This window comes from Aethalodelphis obliquidens, unplaced genomic scaffold, assembly GCF_003676395.1.
Source record: "Aethalodelphis obliquidens isolate GAN/ISIS:26980383/991018 unplaced genomic scaffold, ASM367639v1 scaffold12, whole genome shotgun sequence".
NCBI lineage: Eukaryota > Metazoa > Chordata > Mammalia > Artiodactyla > Delphinidae > Aethalodelphis > Aethalodelphis obliquidens.
The window spans coordinates 13,258,429-13,280,960 of NW_020837956.1; the positions used below are offsets into that span (position 1 = coordinate 13,258,429).

Below are 22,532 nucleotides of genomic sequence, written 5' to 3' on the forward strand. Positions count from 1 at the left end.
TTGTTTTTTTGCGGTACGCAGGCCTCTCACCGCTGTGGCCTCTCCCGCAGCGAAGCGCAGGCCCAGCGGCCACGGCTCACGGGCCCAGCCACTCCGCGGCATGTGGGATCCTCTCGGACCGGGGCACGAACCCACGTCCCCTGCATCAGCAGGTGGACTCTCAACCCCTGCGCCACCAGGGAAGCCCCAATACATAGTTTTGCTTCTGTTATCCAGTCTGACAATCTCTGTCTTTTTTGAATGTTTAGTGTATTTACATTTAATGTAATCATTGATTTAGTTGGGTTTAAGTTTGCCATCTTCCTATTTTTTTTCCATTTGTTCCTTTTGTCTTGTTTTTTCTTTGGGTTAATTGGATATTTTTTAATATTTCATTTTGGTTCCTCATTGGCTTATTTAGCTATACCTCTTTATTTTTTTAGTTATTGTTCTAGAGCTAACAGTATGTATCTTTAATGTATCAAAGTCCATTTAGAATCAGTGTTTTTACCACTTTCCACTTCAAAATCATAATAACCTTAGAATGAATTTAATTACTTGTCCCACAACATTTGTCTTAATTTTTAAAAACCCCACCTTACAATCTATTATTTTTCTTCTAAATGATCAGTTATCTTTTAAGGAAATTACTTGGGGGAAACAACCAGTCTTTTATTTTTGTACCCATTTATTTACTACTTTGCATACTATAGGAGGGAATGAAGAGGCTTTCCATTTGGTATCATTTCTTTTCAGCCTGAAGAATGAAGAACATCATTTAGCATCTCATGTAGTACACATCTGCTGGTGACAAATTTGCTTAGCTCTTTTGCTCATTGTCTTTATTTTGCTTTCATTTTTCAATAATACTTTCACTGAATATACAAGTCTGAGTTGACATTCTTTTTTTTCTTTAAGCACTCTAAGGATATCATTTTATTGTCTTCTGGCTTCCATTGCTTCTGATGAGAAGCAGTCATTTGAATTATTCCCTCCACCACACCATTTTTTTAAAAAAATATAAATTTATTTATTTATTTTTGGCTGCATTGGGTCTTCGTTGCTGTGCCTGAGCTTTCTCTAGTTGCAGCGAGTGGGGGCTACTCTTTGCTGTGGTGCACGGGCTTCTCATTGTGGTGGCTTCTCTTGTTGCGGAGCACGGGCTCTAGGTGCGCGGGCTTCAGTAGTTGCAGCATGCAGGCTCAGTAGTTGTGGCTCGCAGGCTCTAGAGCGCAGCCTCAGTAGTTGTGGTGCATGGACTTAGTTGCTTCGCGGCATGTGGGATCTTCCCAGACCAGGGCTCAAACCCATGTCTCCTGCATTGGCAGGTGGATTCTTAACCACTGTGCCACCAGGGAAGTCCCCACCACACCACTTCTTTAAAAATTTTCCCTTTACCTTTGGTTTTTAGCAGTCTGACTGATGTGGTTTTCTTTGTGTTTACCCTACTTGAGGTTTGCTGAGCTTCTTGGATCTGTAAGTCTCTGTCATCAAATTTAGTAACATTTTGACTATTATATCTTCAAATATTTTTTCAGTATTTTTTCTCTTTGTTCTCCTTCTGGGACTCTAACTGCATATTGGATGTAGCTCTACAGGTCCCTGAGACTCTGTTAGTTTTTCTTCATTCTTTTTTCTTTTTCTTCTTTGAATTAGAGAACTTTGGTCTGATTTCAAGTTCACTGACCCTTTGTTCTGCTGTTTACAATCTGCTGTTAAGTCTATCCAGTGAATATTTCATTTTAATTATTGTACTTTTCAGTTCTAGAATATTCATTTGTTTTTTAGTAGTCCGTTTATTGGCTGAGGCTTCCTAAGTATTCACTTATTAAGAACTTATTTTCCTTTAAATCCTTGAACATATTTATAATGTCTTCTTAAAAGCTTTTATCTGCTAAGTTGAACATCTGGGCCATTGCAGGATTGCATTTATTTATTTATTTATCTATCTATCTATATATTTATTTATGGCTGTGTGTGTATTCGTTGCTGTGCGCAGGCTTTCTGTAGTTGTGGTGAGTGGGGGCAACTCTTTGGTGCGTGAGCTTCTCATTGCAGTGGCTTCTCTTGTTGTGGAACACAAGCTCTAGGCACGTGGGCTTCAGTAGTTGTGGCACGCAGGCTCAGTAGTTGTGGCTTGCGGGCTCTAGAGCTCAGGCTCAGTAGTTGTGGTGCATGGGCTTAGTTGCTCTGCAGAATGTGGGATCTTCCCAGATCAGGGATTGAACCCTTGTACCCTGCGTTGGCAGGCGGATTCTTAACGACGCACCACCAGGGAGGTCCCAGGATTGCTTTCTATCAACTGCTTTTTTTTTTTTTTTGTGGTATGTGGGCCTCTCACTGTTGTGGCCTCTCCCGTTGCGGAGCACAGGCTCCGGATGCGCAGGCTCAGCAGCCATGGCTCACGGGCCCAGCTGCTCCGCGGCATGTGGGATCTTCCCGGACCTGGGCATGAACCCGTGTCCCCTGCATCGGCAGGCGGACTCTCAACCACTGTGCCACCAGGGAAGCCCTATCAACTGCTTTTTTTTCTTTACTGTGGGCCACATTTTCTTCTTTCTTTGCATTTCTAATAATTTCTGTTCATATACTTTATGTTACACAGTGTGGAGATTCTGGATTCTGTTATCTAGTTTTTGTTGTTACTTGCAGTTCAGTTACTAATTGCTCTTGAGCTTTTGGAGGCTTGGCTTTATACTTTTTAGTGTGGATCTGTGGGAAGCTTAGAGGCAATCCTCCTAACTTGGGGGGGCACTAAATCTCCAAACTGTCGCCCCTCTTTTCAAGTCTTAGTATTAGGCTTTGTTTGGGTGGATCTTCAGTAGGCCTTACTCTAGAACATCGTCTTTGATTTGTAGATGTGGCCTTTCTGGTGTTTCAGCTTGATGCCTGAAGTGTTCATCTATTCATCATGGCTGGGCCAAAATGCCACAGTGTCCCAGTACTGTTTGACTTCTGGTATCTCTGTTCCTCTTACAACCCTGTAGTTGCTGCTTTTTGGTAAGCCTTGCATAGTGTGTTCCTCTGCACCTGTGAAGCTTATCGCCCTTGGCCAAGGACTTCTGGGCTCTACCTCTGCATAGTTCCTTTTTCTCTGTTCTGCTGCACAGCTTCCAACTGCTTTTAGTAGTCCTGAACTCAGATCTTTGCTTGTGCTTTGGTTCCCCACGCTGTTTAGGAAATTGTTCTTAGCAGAGTGTGGCAGTGGATGGGAGGCGTGTGTGTGTGTGACCTTTTCTCAAGGATTACTCTCTTCTGCCTGTTGTCCAGTGCTTGAAAAAAGGTGCCTCGTATATTTTGTTTAGATTTATAGTTTGTGGCAGAGGACCAGTCTGGTAGCAGTTACTCTAATGACTGGAAGAACAAGCCTCAAATGTTGTTTCTCTCTCCCCCCCAACTCCCAAGTGTACCTGTGTTTTTAAAAACAAGGCAAAACAGAATTGGGGAAGATTTGTACTACTTTGTGATTTGCCTTTTCCCCACTTATTTTATACTGAGTTGAAGACTATCTTTGATTTTTAAAATGTGTGTATGTGGTTTAAAGCTGCATAATATGTCAACATGTAGTTAAGATATTAGGCCGGGACTTCCCTGGTGGTGCAGTGGTTAAGAATCCGCCTGCCAATGCAGGGGACATGGGTTTGAGCCGTGCTCCGGCAAGTTTCCTCATGCCGCGGAGCAACTAAGCCCATGCGCCACAACTACTGAGCCTGCGCTCTAGAGCCCGTGGGCCACAACTACTGAGCCCGTGGGCCACAGCTACTGAATCCCGCACACCTAGAGCCCATGCTCTGCAACAAGAGAAGCTAACACAATGAGAAGCCCACACACCGCAATGAAGAGTAGCCCCTGCTCACTGCAACTAGAGAAAGCCTGCGCTCATCAGTGAAGACCCAATGCAGCCAAAAATAAATAAATTTATTAAAAAAAATACATTAGGCCAATTTCCAGTTTTAAGAAGTTTAACATTAGGGACTTCCCTGGTGGTCCAGTGGTTAAGACTCCGCACTCCCAATGCAGGGGCCCTGGGTTCTATCCCTGGTCAGGGAACTAGATCCCACATGCTACAACTAAAAAAAAAAAAAAAAGATCCCGTATGCTGCAGTGAAGATCCCTCATGCCACAACTGAGACCCGGCACAGCCAAATAAATAAATAAATATTAAAAAAGACATTTAACATTAATTTTCACTACCATAAATAACACTGATAAACCAACTTATATATCTGTGTTAGCATCTTTGTTTCTTATAATAAATATCTACAAATAGGTTTACCATGGTATAACCTTTTTAAGGCTTTTTAAAATATGTGCGGGATTAAACTTTTGAATACTTAGATACTATTTTCATTTTGTTATGGAGTATAAATGTTGAGGTCCAAGTACCAGACATCAAAATATCACTTTGCTTTTGTTGAATAGCTAATTTTTTTTTTTTTTTTTTTTTTTTTTTTTGTTTTGGCGGGTATTCCTTTCCGTGGCCTCTCCTATTGCAGGGCACAGGCTCTGGACGCGCAGGCTCAGCGGCCACGGCCCATGGGCCCAGCCGCTCCGCGGCATGTGGGATCTTCCCGGACCGGGGCACGAACCCGTGTCCCCTGCATCAGCAGGCGGACTCTCAACCACTGCGCCACCAGGGAAGCACTGAATAGCTAATTTTTATAGATAGACTGAGTGCACTGAGTCCAGGCTACTATCCATAAAAATTTGTTACAAGTTTTTATTTGGAATGTGAATAATAAAAGTGAAATACTTTTGTTTCTCTTTCTACAAGTTTAGTTTTGGGTTGATATAATCTAATGTTAGTAACATTGTAATGCAGATTTGTAGCACCTTTTTATTGTCATAGTTTATGATTCAGATTGAAGTTTGCAAATATACCTAGGTTGGTCCTGAAGTGTAAATTTTCCTGTTGGAATGTGTGCTGAATGTATGAATTAAGATAAAGTATGATTAAATAGCAATAAAAAAAGACAGATGTCTTTTTCTTTTTTTTTAATAGACTTATTTTTTAGAGCCGTTTTAAGTTCACAGCAAAATTGAGCACAAAGTAGAGTCTGGCCGCACGCATGCGCACCCCCCAACCCCTGACCCCCCCACCCCCGGTCCTCACACACCTGCAGCCTCTCACCCTGTCAGCATCCCACACCAGAGTGGTACACTTGTCACAATCAGTGAACTTTCATTGACACCTGATTATCACCCAAAGTCTGTAGTTTACATTAGGGTTCACTTTGGGGGTTGTATATTCTATGGGTTTTGACAAATGTATGATGATACAGCTCTACCATTAGCATCATAGAGAATAGTTTCATGGCCCTAAAAATCCTCTTGTGTTCCACCTAGTCATCTCTCTTTCCCCACTTTTTTACCAAGACGGTGTCTTTTTGTAGGCCTTGTGGTAAATATGTTAAGTATACTTAGTGTTAAGGTATGGAGAAATATTTGAGTTGATTGTCTGTATGTGTCTTTCAGCTTTAACCCTGAAAGATCCACGTTGGGGGAGAACTGACTTGGAACAGTGAATTAGGAAAATCTATTGGAGGGCTGAAATCTCTTTTTCCAGCAATCTCTTGGCATTAAAGAGTGGAAATAAAATCACTATTCTCTACATAGAATTTAACTTCAGTTTAAGATCTTAGTGCTAAATTTAAAAAGACTTCCAATTGTAGGTGATCACAGAGTATTAATATTTATAGGTATTCTAAAGAAATTTGCATATAATTCTCTTTTATATGGTGGCCTATATCAGTGTTTGATGAATGAAGTACTTTATCTGTAGTTCGTCCAAATTTAGTAGGGAAATTATGATGGGGGAGTAAATTTAGCTGAATCATGTCATTGTACTCCATGATACCTGTGAAACATATTCGCTACACTTCCCTTTAGAGGTCTGTTGACTAGAAATAGTGACAAATATGCTGCCTGTATATCTGCAGTATCTATCTTTATTCGTGCTAATAAAAGAAAACTGGCCACTGTAGTCAATTAATTTAGGCGAAATTTTAAGGTAGCAAAGATTTCCTGCCAAATGGTTTATTTTTATTTTTAAGAAACCAACTAATGCTTTCTTTACATTAAGAATAAGACTACTTGTTGGTTTTAACAAAATCAGCAATCTCCAAATTTGGTCATTATGATACTTTAGCACTTACTAATTTTGAGTTCTTTTTAATTAAAATGTGTTACTTGGTAGAACTTCATACTTTTAATTGTAATTTTGTGATAAATATACTATTCTTGAGTTGCTAGAAGTATTTCCCCAAACTAATTATGTGAATGTCAAATTTGCTTATAAAACAGGTAGGGACATGTGTAAAACTCCTGAGTAAAATATGTAAATTTCATTCATTCAAGAAATATTTATTAAGCACCTGCTAGGTGCCAAGCGTGTTCTAAGTACTAAGAGAGTGGTCAGTAGGGTGACTGGGATCCTTGTTTTTGTGGCACATACTTTCTATGGAGGGGGAGATATAAGGCACACATGTAAACAAATGAAAAAAGTTATTTTAAATACTGGAAAGGGCTGTGGGAAAAAACCCTGTTTTGTTAAAGTGATGGAGAGGGGTCTGTAATTTAGACTGAGTGGTTGAGGAAAGCCACATGGAGGAGATAACATTCGCACTGAGACCTAGATGATGGAGAAGCAAGCCACGTAAATTTCTAGGGACAGAGCGTTCCAGACAGGGGAGAACACAGGATAAAGATTCTGGGGTGGGAAACAGGTTTGGCCTGTTCAAGGAACAGCAAGAAGGGCAGATTGCAGGGGCCAGATCACACAGAACTGGGGAGACTATGGTAAGGGATTTAGAAGATTTTTTTTTTTCCCCTCTATTTTCTGGTTATGGTGGGGAACTAATTGAGGGTTTTAAGCAGAGGATTGGCAGTCTAGGCGGGGAGACATGTAATAAATAAGTACTTACATAAATATTCAAATGATGGGTGGATTAAAATCGGGGGAGTGTAGGAGGACTGAATTTGGTTAGGAACCTTGGGGGAAGATATTCCTGAGAACATGACGTTTAAACTGAGATTTAAGGAATTAATTAGGGGAACAACATGGGAAAGAGTATTCCAGGCAGAGAAATATCATGGGTGATATAAGGGTCTAGAAAGAGCTTAATAGCATAAGGATCTGAAAAAAGGTTAGCTTGTCTATTGGTAGTTTACACAGGGGAAAATAGCACCAAATGGGGCAGGAGAGATTTGGCAGTGAGTACAGGATTTTATGAGGCACATGTAGGATTTTAGTTGTTAATGCTCTGTAGCAGTGATTTTAAGGAGAGTAACTTAATCACATTTACATTTAACCGTATTATTCAGTTTCTACTCTGTGAGGATTGGTTTGGAGGAGGGGGCAAGAAGGGAGACCAGTTCGATACCACCTTAAGTGAGATAAGATGGTGGTGATGATGAGAATAGGGATGGTATCAGAAGATTTTGAATGAAGACAAATTTAAGACCTTCGTTATTGGTTAGATTTAGGGGTAAGGAAAAGGAGGGATGTATCATGGACAGCCCTCAGGTTTGTGCCTGCAAATGGGTAGATGGTGATGTTGTTACACAGCTACACAGGTCAATTGAAGGTCACTGTAGAGTTTTAGCATTTTAAGGTGTAAATAAAAGCTTTTCTGTAGGATTATTTTAAAATTACTGTCACCTTAATGACAAGCACCTGTAATGCTTATGATGTATCAAGCATATTTCAAATCATTTAATCCTGATGACAACTTAATGTGGTAGGTGCTATTATTATCCCCATGTTACAGATGAGGAAGCAGGCATAGAGAAGTTAAATGGCACGCATCTAGGCAGTTTTGCTTCTTGGTTCATTCTTTTTTTAAAAAATTTATTTATTTTATTATTTTATTTATTTATTGCTTCTGGCAGCGTTGGGTCTTCATTGCTACATGCGGGCTTTTCTCTGGTTGCGGCGAGCGAGGGCTACTCTTCGTTGCAGCGCGCGGGCTTCTCATTGCGGTGGCTTCTCTTGTTGCGGAGCACAGGCTCTAGGCCCGCGGGCTTCAGTAGTTGTGGCACGTGGGCTCAGTAGTTGTGGCTTGTGGGCTCTAGAGCACAGGCTTAGTAGTTGTGGCACACAGGCTTAGCTGCTCTGCGGCATGCGGGATCTTCCCGGACTGGGAATCGAACCCATGTCCCCTGCACTGGCAGGCGGATTCTCAACCACTGCACCACCAGGGAAGCCCCTCCTGGTTCATTCTTAACCACTAATAGGTTTGGAAGGTTTTAATCACACAATTTGCATACTGTTTGGTAATATATTAAATTGGAATTTAACTATGTTGTACTTTTCCTGGAAGGTTTACTTTTTGTGCATTCAAATAGCATACCTGGCTATATCTGTATAGCATTGAAACAAGCAGTGATAATATCCTTTTTAATTAAATACTGTTTGCTTTTACTTTAAAAAATTCTCCTTTGAAACTGACTGCTCTTTATATTACATTATATTGTTACTGTTTGCAACAGCTTTTGAAATAGTGTTGATTTTGCTTTGTACAGTTAGTTAAATGTGCCTTGTGATGTGAAGGTAAAGACTCTAATAGTCTTTGCAAATCAAATAAGCTAGATGTTTCTTTCTGTAAAGAAATTAAAAATTCATTAATGTAAGTATATAATCTTCGTGCTGAGAATAGTGTTTGTGTGGATAAGGTATTGGTGCACTAATAATGTGCCACTCCTCAGTGGACTGGCTGTCTCCTCGGTGAGGAGGGGCTGTCATTGTATTGAACACAGTAGATACTGTATGTCTCCTTAGATTGGAAACTGGCACTTAGTAGACAATCTCAAGGGGAGAGTCTTAAAAATGTTGATGTGGGAGAGGATAAGATCCCCAGGAGTGTTGCTAGTGGGATCAAGCAATTGATAGGGAAGAAAGGCAGACAAGGTACATAGTCTCTGAAACTAGCTATTAAGTGGGTTTAAAAACAAACAAACAGGGCTTCCCTGGTGGCGCAGTGGTTGAGAGTCCGCCTGCCGATGCAGGGGACATGGGTTCGTGCCCCGGTCCGGGAGGATCCCACATGCCGCGGAGTGGCTGGGCCGGTGAGCCATGGCCGCTGAGCCTGCGCGTCCGGAGCCTGTGCTCCGCAACAGGAGAGGCCACAACAGTGAGAGGCCCGTGTACCGCAAACAAACAAACAAAAACCAGAAAACAAAACAAAAACAAAACACAAACCTAAACTTTAAAAAACTCTCTCACCTGTTACCTATTCTATAGTTATTTCTTCATCACTATTTACCTATTTACCTTCTGTAAAGGTTAACTTCTTTTGGTGTGCTGGGTGAACAAACGAGTTTATATAGCTGTTTTTTAGGAGCTATATAATTTTGAAGGGGTGTCTGTGGTGTTTGGTGAAAAAGGGCCCTAGAGACAGCTGAATCTCTGCACCTCGTTGACTGTTCTTCTTATGTCTTCCACTAAAACATTAATCCTGTGCTTTGTTTTAATAAGGAATGCTATCCTTTTAGGTAACTCTTATTAAATTAGGGAACCATTAGCTTTATCATGTGTCATTTTTGGAAATTTCTGAGGACCTTAACCCTTGAAGTTTCAGAATGAAAAATAATGTTTACAATTTATATGTATATTTTAATCTTTGTAACTTGGAGTAATTTCCAGGTGATGCCTATAGGGAAATTGGAATCTGAATTATTAGGTGAAATTGATTTTCCACTCACTGCATCTGGTTTGTGTGTGCATACAGTAGCAAAAGTTGTTTATAGAATCACACAGTGTTCAGAACAGCTGTTGCGCACGTTTAGCTGTTAAGACCTGATTGAGATAGAGGCCTTACTTAGTATTCCTGCTTATCTCTCTATATAGTAAGAAACTGACTGGTATTCTTGGTCCTATTATAGAGGGAGTGAGAAATCCAGTGTGTGTTTGAGCATCACTTTTTGTAACTATTTCCAAATGACCTATAATGGCGGAGAAGTTATTTGAAATTTTGCTTTAGTTGTGATCCTTTAGGAAAAGTTTAGAATGCAGGAATTAAGGTAACCTGTTTCTCTCTTTTTTAACTCTAGGTGAGAATTATGAAGATGATGACCTAGTAAACTCTGATGAGGTTATGAAGAAACCATGTCCAGTACAGATTGTTCTTGCACATGAAGATGACCATAACTTTGAGCTTGATGAAGAAGCTTTGGAGCAGATATTGCTACAGGAGCACATACGAGATCTTAACATAGTAGTGGTATCCGTGGCAGGAGCTTTTCGTAAAGGGAAATCATTTCTACTGGACTTCATGCTTAGATATATGTATAACAAGGTGAATAGTGTCTTTTAAATTGAACTGAGTTAAAAACAAAACTTACCAACCAATATTGTTTAAAAATAATAGACAAGAAACAGTAAGAGCTGTATCTTTAATTTTACGAAAATACAGTTCTTGATAAGACTTCTCAGTTAAGACAGTAATGTAAGTTTGTTTGAGCTCTTGATTCTTCTTCATCTCCATAATTCCTTTTTGCATGTAGTACATATTGAGGCATATGATTGAGCACCTGTCTTCCAAGCATTGTAGCTCTAACCTAAGATGTCTGAGTATACTCTAAAGTCTCTGAAGCACCGTTCAGTCTCTCGCTTTTTGTTATTTCCTTCCCCTTCTCAGTCGCCTTTACAACAGTGGGTGAAGTAGGCTGATAGAGACTTCTGTAAAGGTATACTTATGCTCCTCAAATAAGTCTCCTTCAGAGACTTACTTTTTGAGATAAGGTTCAGTTCCTTAAAGTGACTTCCATGGTCTTCCATGATCTCTGAGCCTCATCCCTTGTCTCTGTATGTCAGGTATACTATAGTTTTTGCAGTTCCTCGAGTATGTCGTGTTATCTCTCAAATGTTGCTGTACTGTTGGCTAATCTTTTTTCATAGGAAGCCTTCCTTGGTTTCTAAGGCTATGTTATGACCATATGGCACAGGTCCTATGTTTCATTGATACTACTTTAGTTACTTATTTTTCCTGGCTAGTTTACTGTCAGGAGTGGGCTTTATCTTGGTTACCATATCTCCCATGCCTGGCACGATAATTGGCCCATAGTAAGAACTTATTTTCTATTTTGACTGATGAATCACCCTTTCTCTACACATTTTCACCTTTTGATGGTACCAGACAATTATTTCCCTCCCCTCCCTGACTTTGACTTTCTCCCCTGAACAAAAGCAAGAAAAAAAATTTTTTTTTCCCACTTGAGTCAGAGTAGTTTTCTAACAGTTGAAAGTTGGGCTGAGGGAATGAGAGTTTGATAGGAACCAAGAAGGAGGAATTGGAAATTTGTAGTGGAGCACTTAAGGGGAAGGGCTTTATAGGAGTAGGCTTTAGACATTCAGAAGGCCACATGAAGGTGCTAGAAATAACACTTTGACAGAATTATGTAATTGTCTAAACATCTGTCAGGGTGTTCACCTTTACGTGTTCTGTGTAAATCTGTAACTGGATATGCATCCTACTTGAGATAAGTAATAAGGCAAACAAACATTCCTAGTTGATTTTCAGGAAGCTTTTCAATATTCTTTCCATAGGGATTTCTTCAGGCATGTTCAAGCATGCCTGAGTATCAAGAATGTAGTTCATGATAAAGAACACTATTTGACACAAGTTGGAAATTGAGAAAGATATAGTATTTTAAGGTTTTTCCACTTAGACTTGATTATTTTCCAGCAATTTACATCTGAAATAGAGAAATGTATAAATAGTGACTTATTCTTTTTTTTTTGTGACTTATTCTTTAAAAAAAGAAAGTCTGTACATTTAAAGATGATAAAGAATTTCTGTATTTTGAGGCTCTGACTCCTTAAGTTAGCTTGTGTATATTGTTTCTATCTGTGTCTGAGCTGTTCACTGCAAATGTATTTGATTCCAAGTAGGTCACAGACAGAATGTTAGAAGGGGAAGGAAGCTTAGATCACTTGTCTAGCAAGTTTCACCTTAGGTGCCATTTCTTATTTGATCTCTTATCAATTAGTAGTGGCTGTTCAGAGGGCGAGTAGCAGCCCACATGTGTTGTATATTTGTAATCTCTGAACTAATAGAATTTCCTCCTTTGTGGGTAAGATACTGAAGCCACAGAATGGTAAGGAGGACCTCAGGCTACACACCTAGTTAGTGGTTTCTAATCTAAATGTCTTTATTAATTTTCATTCATAAAGTTTCCATATAGGATTCCTGATGTAAATAATCTTATTCTGTCAATTGAAAATCACATTAAACAGTGTTTGATTTGGAGGAATAACAGGCTTCTACTTATACTGACTTAGTGGTGGGTCATACTTTTCCTAGGAGATGAAAGTAAAGGAGAAAAAACAGTGGGATAGTTTTGGAATATTTCATTAACCTATATGCCTGCAAAGATGGGATGGTAGTTGAAGAAGGTGGGAGATAACAGTGGCTTTATACAGTCGTCCCTAGGTATCCCAGAGTGGGGGTGGGATTGGGGGGGCTATTGATTCCAAGACCTCCAGTGGATGCCAAAATCCCTGGATGTCCAGGTTCCTTATATAAAATGGCATAGTACAGTCAGCCCACTGTATCTGTGGGTTTCACATCGGGAGGACCTACTGTACTGATTTCGTATGTCTCCGGTATTGACTTGAGTCAATTTATGTAAAGCAGTTCACTAAAGGAGCCAAATGTAAATATTTTACTTCATGATTTAGAAATAGATATGTGTTTTAATTTTGATTAGTTAATAAAGGAATCATAACAAAGCTGAATGTGAGCTCTTTTCTGTTGGATAAAAACAAAAACTTCAGTAGCTAAGTTCTTAAAACCAAGAATATTCTGAGATTGTTACCAAACATTTCCAAATTACAGGGGAAATTCTGATTTTTAGGTCTCATTTTCTTGCAAAGTAAATAGCTTCCTACACAGGTTTTTTTTTTCCTTAAGCTGCTACTTGTATTATGAAAATAGGTTGGTTTTGCTTGAAATATAGAAGGAAAGAAATCAGTCTTTTGTAAACTTGAGAAGTGAATTAAAAGTTTTTCTAGAATAAAATTCCTTCATGTCATGTTCGAATTAATCGGTTATTTATTTTTAAGATAAATTTATTTTATTTATTTATTTTTGGCAGCGTTGGCTCTTCATTGCTGTGTGTGGGCTTTCTCTAGTTGTGGCGAGTGGGGACTACTCTTTGTTGTGGTGCGTGGGCTTCTCATTGCAGTGGCTCCTCTTGTTGTGGAGCACGGGCTCTAGGCGTGTGGGCTTCAGTAGTTGTGGCACATGGGCTCAGTAGTTGTGGTGCACGGGCTTAGTTGCTCTGGCATGTGGGATCTTCCCGGACCAGGGCTCGAACCCGTGTCCTCTGCATTGGCAGGCGGATTCTTAACCACTGTGCCACCAGGAAGCCCAAGACTGAATAATATTCTATTGTATACATATATCACATTTTATTTATCCCCTCATCGTTAGTGGGCATTTGGGTTCTTTCCATCTTTTGGCTTATGAATAATGCTATAATTCTTTGAATATGTTAATATAACATATATTCACTAATTATATATAATACATTAATATATAATAATGAATGATAATGGTATGAGGTAAGGGTTCAGCTTCATTTTTTTTGTATATGCCTATCCAGTTGTCCCAGCACCGTTTGTTAGAAAGGCTATTCTTTCCCCATTGAATGATCTTGGCACCCTTGTTGACAGCTAGTTGGCCATAGACATGTGGCTTTATTTCTGAACCCTCAGTTCTGTTGCATTGGTCTGTATGTCTGTTCTCATGCCAGTACTAGACTGTCTTGATTACCTTTGCTTTGTAGTAAGTTTTCAAAACAGGAAGTGAGTTCTCTTATTTTGTTCTTTTTTCAAGATCGTCTGTTCTAGGTCTCTTGCAATTCCGTATGATTTTTGGACTTAGCCTATCAGTTTCTATGGGAGGTTAGCTGGGATTCTGTTGGTGATTGGATTGAATCTAAAAGGTCAGTTTGGGTAGTGTTGCCATCTTAATATTAAGCATTTCAATCTTTGAACATGGGATGTTTTTCCATTTATGTGGATCTTCTTTAATTTCTTCCAAAAATGTTTTGTAGTTTGCAGAGTATGTTTTACACTTCTTTTGTTAAATTTATTCATTTTTTGTTGATGTTATAAACAGAATTGTTTTCTTTCTTTCTTTCTTTCTTTTTTGCGATACGCGGGCCTCTCACTGTTTTGGCCTCTCCCATTGCGGAGCACAGGCTCCGGACGCGCAGGCTCAGCGGCCATGGCTCACGGACCCAGCCACTCCGCGGCATGTGGGATCCTCCCGGATCGGGGCACGAACCTGTGTCCCCTGCATTGGCAGGCGGACTCTCAACCACTGTGCCACCAGGGAAGCCCCAGAATTGTTTTCTTTTTTTTTTTAATTTTCCTTTTTTATTTTTGCGGTACGTGGGCCTCTCACTGTTGTGGCCTCTCCCGTTGCGGAGCACAGGCTCCGGACGCGCAGGCCCAGCGGCCATCGCTCACGGGCCCAGCCGCTCCGCAGCATGTGGGATCTTCCTGGACCGGGGCACGAACCTGCGTCCCCTGCATCGGCAGGCGGACTCTCAACCACTGTGCCACCAAGGAAGCCCCCCAGAATTGTTTTCTTAATTTCATTTTCAGATTGTTTGTTGCAAGTTTACAGAAATACAATTGTTTTATATTGGTCTTGTATCCTGCAACCTTGTTCAACTCATTTATTCATTCCAATAGTTTTTTTTAAATCATTTTAAGTGAACAATTTTTATTTATTTATTTATTTAAATTTATTTATTTTTGGCTGCGTTTTGTCTTCGTTGCTGTGTACGGGCTTTCTCTACTTGCCTCGAGCAGGGGCTACTCTTTGTTGCGGTGCGCAGGTTTCTCATTGCGGTGGCTTCTCTTGTTGCGGAGCACGGGCTCTAGGCGCGCGGGCTTAGTTGCTCCGCAGCATGTGGGGTCGTCCTCGACCAGGGCTCAAACCTGTGTCCCTGCATTGGCAGGTGGATTCTTAACCACTGCACCCCAAGGAAGTCCCCGTTCCAATAGTTTTTTAGTGGACTTTTTAATGTTTTCTATATATAAGATCATGTCACCTGTAAATACAGTTTTCCTTTTTCCTTTCCAATCTGAGTACCTCTTATCTCTCTCTTTCTTAGCTAATTTTCCTGGCTAGAGTCTGCAGTACAGTGTTGAGTACAAAGTGATAAGAGCAAATATCCTTATCTCTTTCCTAATCTTTAGGGAGAAGCATCTAGGTTTTCACACTATGTATGTTGTTAGCTGTAGAATAGTTCTGTATATGTTTTTCAATCAAGTTCAGGAAGTTCTCTGTTTCTAGCATGCTGAGAGGGTTTTTGTTTTCTTAATCATGAGTGGATGTTGGATTTTTTCAGATGCTTTTTCTGCATCTGTTGATGTGATCATATGATTTTTCTTTAGCCTGTTGATGTGATGGATCACATTATTAATTTTTTGAATGTTGAGTTAGCTTTGTGTCCCTGGAATAGTTAGTTGTGGTGTATAATTCTTTTTATACAATGTTGGATTTAATTTGCTAATATTTTGTTGAGTGTTTTTATATCTATGTTCATGAGATATATTGATCTTTAGTTTTCCTTTCTTGTTATGTCTCTATTTGGTTTTGGTATTAAGATAACACTGGCCTCATAGAATGAGTTAGGAAGTGTTCCCTCTGCTTCTATTTCCTGGAAGAGCTTAGAGAGAACTGGCATCATTTCTTTCTTAAATGTTTGGTAGAACTTACCAGTGAAACTGTCTGAATTTGGTTCATTCTCTTTTGAAGGTTATTAATTATTGATTAAATTTCTTTAGTAGATACAGGTCTATTCAGATGATCCATTTTTTTCTCGTGTGGGTTTGGTAGGTTGTGTCTTTCAAATAATTGGTCCGTTTCAACTAAGTTATCAAAATTGTGGGCATAGAATTGTTCTTAATATTCTTTTACTATCTTTCTAATGTCCATGAAATTAGTAGTTTTGACTCCTCTTTGATTTCTGATATTATTTGTCTTTTCTCTGTCAAATCAATTTTATTGATCTTTTCAAAGGACCAGCTTTGGTTCCATTAATTTTTTTTCCCTGTTGTGTTGTTATCCTGTTTTCTTGTGTTCAGCTTTATTGGTGTCTGCTGTATTTTTATTTTGCTTCTTTAGGTTATATCTAGTTTCCTAAGGTAGAAGTTTAGATGATTGATTTTAGATCTTTTTTCCTAATATATGCACCCAATGCTATAAATTCTCCTTGTAACTGTTGCTTTCACTGCATTTTACATATTTTCATGGGTTGTATTTTCATTTTCATTTAGTTCAAAATAGTTTAAAATTTCTGTTGAGACTTTTTTGACCCGTGTGTTATTTAGAAGTGTGTTGTGTAAACTCCAAGTATTATGGGGTTTTCCAGCTATGTTTCTATTACTGGTTTCTAGTTTAATTCAGTTGTGGTCTGAGAGCATACTTTGTGAGATCTGTTCTTTAAAATTTATTTTAAGGTGTGTTTTAAGGCCCAGTATATGTCCTATTTTGGGGAATGTTCTGTATGAGTTTGAGAGGAATGTGTATTCTGTTGTTGTTGGTGAAGGATTCTATTGGGTTGGCCAAAAAGTCCCTTCGGTTTTTAAGTAAAAATAAAAGACACATTTTTCATTTTCACCAGGAACTTTATTGAACAGCGTATTCCCCGTTTTGTTCCACTACCTTCTGCCATTTTTCAGGCAACTTCATAATTCCATCCACCCAAAACGTTTTATCTTTTTGAGCAAAGAAGAACTGTTCCAGGTGCCTTTTACAGTCTTCCAGGGAATTGAAATTTTTTCCATTAAGAGAATTTTGTAAAGACCAAAATAAATGGAAATCCGAAGGTGCAATGTCTGGTGAATATGGCGGATGAATCAGAACCTCCCAGCCAAGCTGTAACAGTTTTTCCCTGGTCGTCAAAGAAACACGCGGTCTTGGTTATCCTGATGGAAAAGTATGCATTTTCTGTTGACTAATTCCGGATGCTTTTTGTCGAGTGCTGCTTTCATTTGGTCTAATTGGGAGCAGTACTTTTTGGAATTTTCGTTTGGTTTTCCGGAAGGAGCTCATAATAGAGGACTGTCTTCCAATCCCACCATATACACAACATCACCTTCTTTGGATGAAGAATGGTGTTTGGTGTGGTTGTTGGTGGTTCATTTCGCTTGCCCCACAATGTCTTCTGTTCCACATTATTGTACAGTATCCACTTTTCATCACCTGTCACAATTTGTTTTAAAAATGGAACATTTTCCTTATGTTTAAGTAGAGAATCACATCAGAAATATGGTCAAGAAGGTTTTTTTTGCTTCTTATGTGGAACGTAAACATCAAAGAGATGAACATAAGTAGGGTGGTGCCAATGATTTTCATTGCTTGATTTGGATATTTTGAGTATGTCGGCTATCTCCTGCGTGGTATAACGTTGATGGTTCTCAATTAATGTCTCAATTCGACCACTATCAACTTCAGCTGGTCTACCCGAACGTGGAGCATCCAGAGAGAAATCTCCAGCATGAAACTTCGCAGACCACTTTTGACACGTCGGATCAGTCACAGCACCTTCTCCATACACTGCACAAATCTTTTTTTGCATTTCAGTTGCATTCTTATGTTTCTTGAAATAATAAAGCATAACATGCCAAAAATGTGGCTTTTTTCTTCCATCTTCCGTATTAAAATGGCTACACAAAAATTCACCAACTTTGATAAATTTTTTTTTAAAGGCATGCTGGTATGACAGCTGTCACAATACAATCTAACAAAATTGTTTCGAATGAAGTTAAAGACAGCTAAGCACTACTAGAGCCATCTTATGGAAAAAACCAAATGAACCTTTTGGCCAACCCAATATAATGTCAATTAGATCCACCTGATTGTTGGTGCTGTTCAGTTCAGCTATATCCTTACTGATATTCTGTCTTCTGGGTCTGTCAATTACTGATGGAGGGGTGTTGAAGTCTCCAAGTGTAATAGTGGACTTGTCTTGTTTCTTCTTGCAGTTCAGTTCTTGCCTCATGTATTTTGATGCTTTGTTGTTAAGTGCAATAACTGTTAAGTTTTTCTGGAGAATTGACCCCTTTATTATTATGTAATACCACTCTTTATCCTGATAATTTCCTTGTCCTTAAGTCAGCTTGGTCGGAAATTAGTATAGCTACTCTAGCTTTTGTTTGATTAGTGTCAGTATGGTATATCTTCCTCCATTCCTTTTCTTTATGTTTAAACTGGGTTTTTTGTGGACAACAAATATTTGGGTCTTTTTTTTAATCCACAGTGACAGTTTCTGTCATTTAATTGGTTTATTTCAATCATGCACATCTAAAGTGATTTTTGATAGGATTGGATTGTTATTTCTTATGTTTGTAATTTTCTATTTGTTGTACTTGTTTGTTCTTTTTTATTTTTTTCTGCCTTCTCTAGCTTTAATTGACTATTTTATATGATTCTACATTCTGTTCTTCCTTAGTATATCTATTATACTTCTCTAAACATTAAAAAAAAAAAAAATGGTTGCGTGGAGTTTGCAATATACATTTACAACTAGTCTAAGTCTGCTTTAGAGTATTACTATACTGCTTCATGGGTAGAGCAGGTACATTATGACAGAGTATTCCCAATTCCTCCCTCCTGTGCCTTATGATGTTGTTAATTTCCTCTGTGTTATGTACCATAATCACCCAATACATTGTTGCTATTAGCACTTCATACACATAGTTGTCTATTAGATGAATTAAGAGAAAGAAGAATAATAGATTTACTTTCTTGTCTTTCTTTGACATTCTTTTATATATATGTCTGAGTTTCTGACCTATATTATTTTCTTTCCCTTGGAAGAACTTTGAACACTTCTTTCAAGGCAGGTGTACTGGTGACAATCTCCCTCAGTTTTTGTCTAAGGAAGACTATTTCTCCTTCACTTTTGTAGGATAACTTTGCTGGATACAGAATTTTAGGTTGGTGGCTTTTTTCTTTCAGCACTTGAAATATTTCACTCTATTCTCTTCCTGTTTGTGTGTGAGAAGTCCAAAGTGATTCTTATCCTTCCTTGTTCTTCTACAGGTAAAGTGTTTTTTGTCTCTGTTTTCTTTCAGGATTTCCTTTTTGTCTTTGTTATTTTGCAGTTAGACTGTGATATGCCTGGTATAGATCTTTTGGTATTTATCCTATTTGGTGTTCTCTGACTTTATTGGATCTGTTTTTTAGTATCTGTCATTAATTTTAGAAAATTCTCAGCCATTATTACTTCTGATGTTTCTTTTACGCTTTTCTCCCTTCTCCTTCTGGTATTTCCATTACACCTATATTACACCTTTTGCAGTTGTCCCACAGTCCTTGAGTGGTCTGTTCTGTTATTCTTATCCTTTTTTGTCTATGCATTTCAATTTGGGAAGTTTCTATTGATATATATTCATGTTCACTGATTCTTTCCTTGGCTGTGTCCAGTCTGTGGATAAGTATATTAAAGGCATTCTTTACTTCTACTACAGTGTTTTTTATATGTACCATTTTCTTTTAATTCTTTGAGTTTCCATCTCTCTGCTTACATTACTTATTTTTGCACATTTTCTACTTTTCTCATTAGAGTCCATAAGATATTAATCCTAGTTATTTTAAATTTACTACCTCATATTTCAAAATCTGCATCATATCTGAGTTTGGTTCTGATGGTTGCTTTGTCTCGTCAGTCTGTTTTTCCTTACCTTTTGGCATGGCTTGTAATTTTTTTGTTGAAAGTTAGGCATGAAATATCAGAAAATAGGAACTGACAGTTAAGTTTTTAGTGTGAGATGTTATGTTAATCTAGCTTTAGCTCAGAGATGTGTTTAATGTTTTCTGCTGCTTTAGGTCCCAGAGACTTCAGTTTTCTCCCCCTCCTCCATTATCCTTGGGTTTCTCTAAGAACTCCTTAAATAGAATGTATCTTGCAGCTCTCTCATTTGTAATCCACTGTCATCGTAGTGGAGCCTGGTTGATGTGGTGGTAGGTGTGGGAGAGGAAAGCTATATCATTTTATGATTAAATCTCAGTTTTGTAAGTGGGCCTGAGTCCCTGGGCTGTGACCTTCAGAAGTGTTTCTTAGCCTTAACAATTTTTTTTCTCCCCTTACTTGAGACAGGAAGGATAGAGGGGGCTGGAGTTGATGAATTGCCCTTTCCAGGCTTAGATAAAGCTCTGATAAGGTAGTTTGTTATGGAGGGCAGGCCTTTGTTAATGAGGACTGCTATCAGTGCTTACTTTCCTGAGTGTATTTGAAAATGGTTGCAGGGAATTCCCTGGCAGTCCAGTGGTTAGGACTCAGTGCTATCACTGCTGTGGCCCAAGTTCAGTCCCTGCTCAGGGAACTAAGATCCTGCAAGCTGTGTGCCATGGACAAAAAAAAAAAAAGAAAACCTCAGGGAGCTCCTTGAGGTAAAACCCAAGAAAGTGGGGGCCTATGAAGCCTGAACCTCCATGAGAGGTCTTAGGTCTCAAGCTAGTCTACTCTTAGCTTCCAGCAGTTTGTCCAAATTACCATTTAAGTGTTTCTTCCAGTTGCTCCAGCAGCTTCTGCTCCTTGGTAACTGACCTCAGCTTGTGGTTCTTTGTATTTGCCTGTCTCTCAGATTTTGGTGTGCAATTTGCCCTGTGACCTCAATTCTCTGATCTAAGAAAGAAAGTTTGTTGATTTTCGTATTGAACTTTTTTCTTGTTGTGAGGCCACTGTGCTTTTTACATTAGCTTTATATATGGGAGCACTGAGGCTGGAAGTCCAGTGGAAGACTGTGAAGTCAAATCTCCATGCCAAACCTTAATTTAATAACTAGAGGTGTTTCGCCTTTCTGTTCTAGTAGCACTCAAGTACACTTAAAAAAAACTGTGGTTAAAAAATGCATAACAAAGTTTACCATTTTAATCATTTTTAAGTGTACAGTTTAGTGGCATTAAGTATATTCATATTATTGTACAATCATCATCACCAGTGCATCTCCAGAACTTTTTCCTTCCCAAACTGAAACTCTGTACACATTAAATTCCTCATTCCTCCCCTTCCTCCAGCCCCTGATAACCACTTTTCTACTTTCTGTATGAGTTTGACTACTGTAGGTACCTCATATAAGTAGAATCATACAATTTTGTTATTTTATATCTGGCTTATTTTACTTAGCATAATGTCTTCCAGGTCAAGGTCACCCTTTAACCAGAGCCTTAAAAAAAAGGTTATTTACACTTCTTTGATGTGTACCTAAGTTGATATAATTGTCCTTGTTTGAGCTAGTGCTTTGGGTCAGTCATAATGTTATCAGTTTGTCCAGCCCCACAAGGGAGGAGTTGGACATGGGGGTGGTTAAGATGTTAGACAGTTTTAAAACTGTTTTAAGAGTCTAATGTTGCTTAATTTGTTCCAGGACCTGTAGAGTATTCTTACATATTCAAATGAAAACTGTAAATTATGTTTGGTGGTCAGAATGTTTATATTAACTCATTCTGTCCACTGATTTGTGTGTTTAATGTTAATAACCTATCTCCAGAATTAGGTACTAGTTTTATACAGATTAAGATTTTCATCTGTTATTTTATTTTATTTTATTTTTTTGCGGTACGCGGGCCTCTCACTGTTGTGGCCTCTCCCGTTGCGGAGCACAGGCTCCGGACACGCAGGCCCAGCAGCCATGGCTCACGGGCCCAGCCACTCCGCGGCATGTGGGATCCTCCCGGACCGGGGCATGAACCCGTGTCCCCTGCATCGGCAGGCGGACTCTCAACCACTGCGCCACCAAGGAAGCCCTGTTATGTTTTTTTATTTTATTTTTGGCTGTGTTGGGTCTTTGTTGCTGCGTGCAGGCTTTCTCTAGTTGCGTTGAGTGGGGGCTACTCTTCGTTGCGGTGCGCGGACTTCTCATTGCGGTGGCTTCCCTTGTTGCGGAGCACGGGCTCTAGGCACACAGCCTTCCATAGTTGTGGCTCATGGGCTCTAGAGCGCAGGCTCAGTAGTTGTGGCACACGGGCTTAGTTGCTCCGCGGCATGTGGGATCTTCCCAGACCAGGACTCGAACCTGTGTCCCCTGCATTGGCAGGCGGATCCTTAACCATTGCACCACCAGGGAAGTCCCATCTGTTATGTTTTTATGGGGAATGTTTCATAACTAGGAAGGATCTGCTCTTTCATTGTACAGTTACTTGGGTCTTTAATTTCATCCTTTTTGTCCCTTTTCCTCCTCGCTGTGATGAGTTACTGTGGCTTTTGAATGGGCCTTTATTCTTCTGGCCTGCCCGTTGTTGGAGTCAGTAAGACTGGGAACAGGGTGTATGGTCTGATACATGTAGACCTGGTTGGACTACCAAGTCTGTGTTTCAAGTTTACCAGCTGTTGTTTCACTTTGTTGCTAGAGAATGTTATCTTTCCTATGGTGAAATAAGAATTTGTTTCTTATTATTTAGAGTAGGTAGGGGTTCTTTATTTTTTTTTTTAATTTTTTAAAAATTTATTTGTTTATTTTATTTTTGGCTGTGTTGGGTCTTCGTTGTCTTCGTTGATGCATGTGGGCTTTCTCTAGTTGCAGTGAG

The 22,532-nt window shown here is 39.2% G+C and overlaps 1 protein-coding gene across 5 annotated transcripts in view; it reads left to right on the forward strand.

Moving 5' to 3' along the window:
• ATL2 (atlastin GTPase 2) overlaps positions 1 to 22,532 on the forward strand; it is a 64,843-nt gene that overhangs the window by 21,550 nt on the left and 20,761 nt on the right. For 4 of the 5 annotated variants that reach the window (XM_027113347.1, XM_027113348.1, XM_027113351.1 and 1 more), the window contains exon 2: positions 10,030 to 10,274. The exons of the other annotated variant lie outside the window; for it this stretch is intronic. In XM_027113347.1, coding sequence (XP_026969148.1) covers positions 10,030 to 10,274 — 245 coding nt within the window. The remainder of the gene's footprint in view (positions 1 to 10,029; positions 10,275 to 22,532) is intronic. 5 annotated transcript variants of the gene reach the window in all.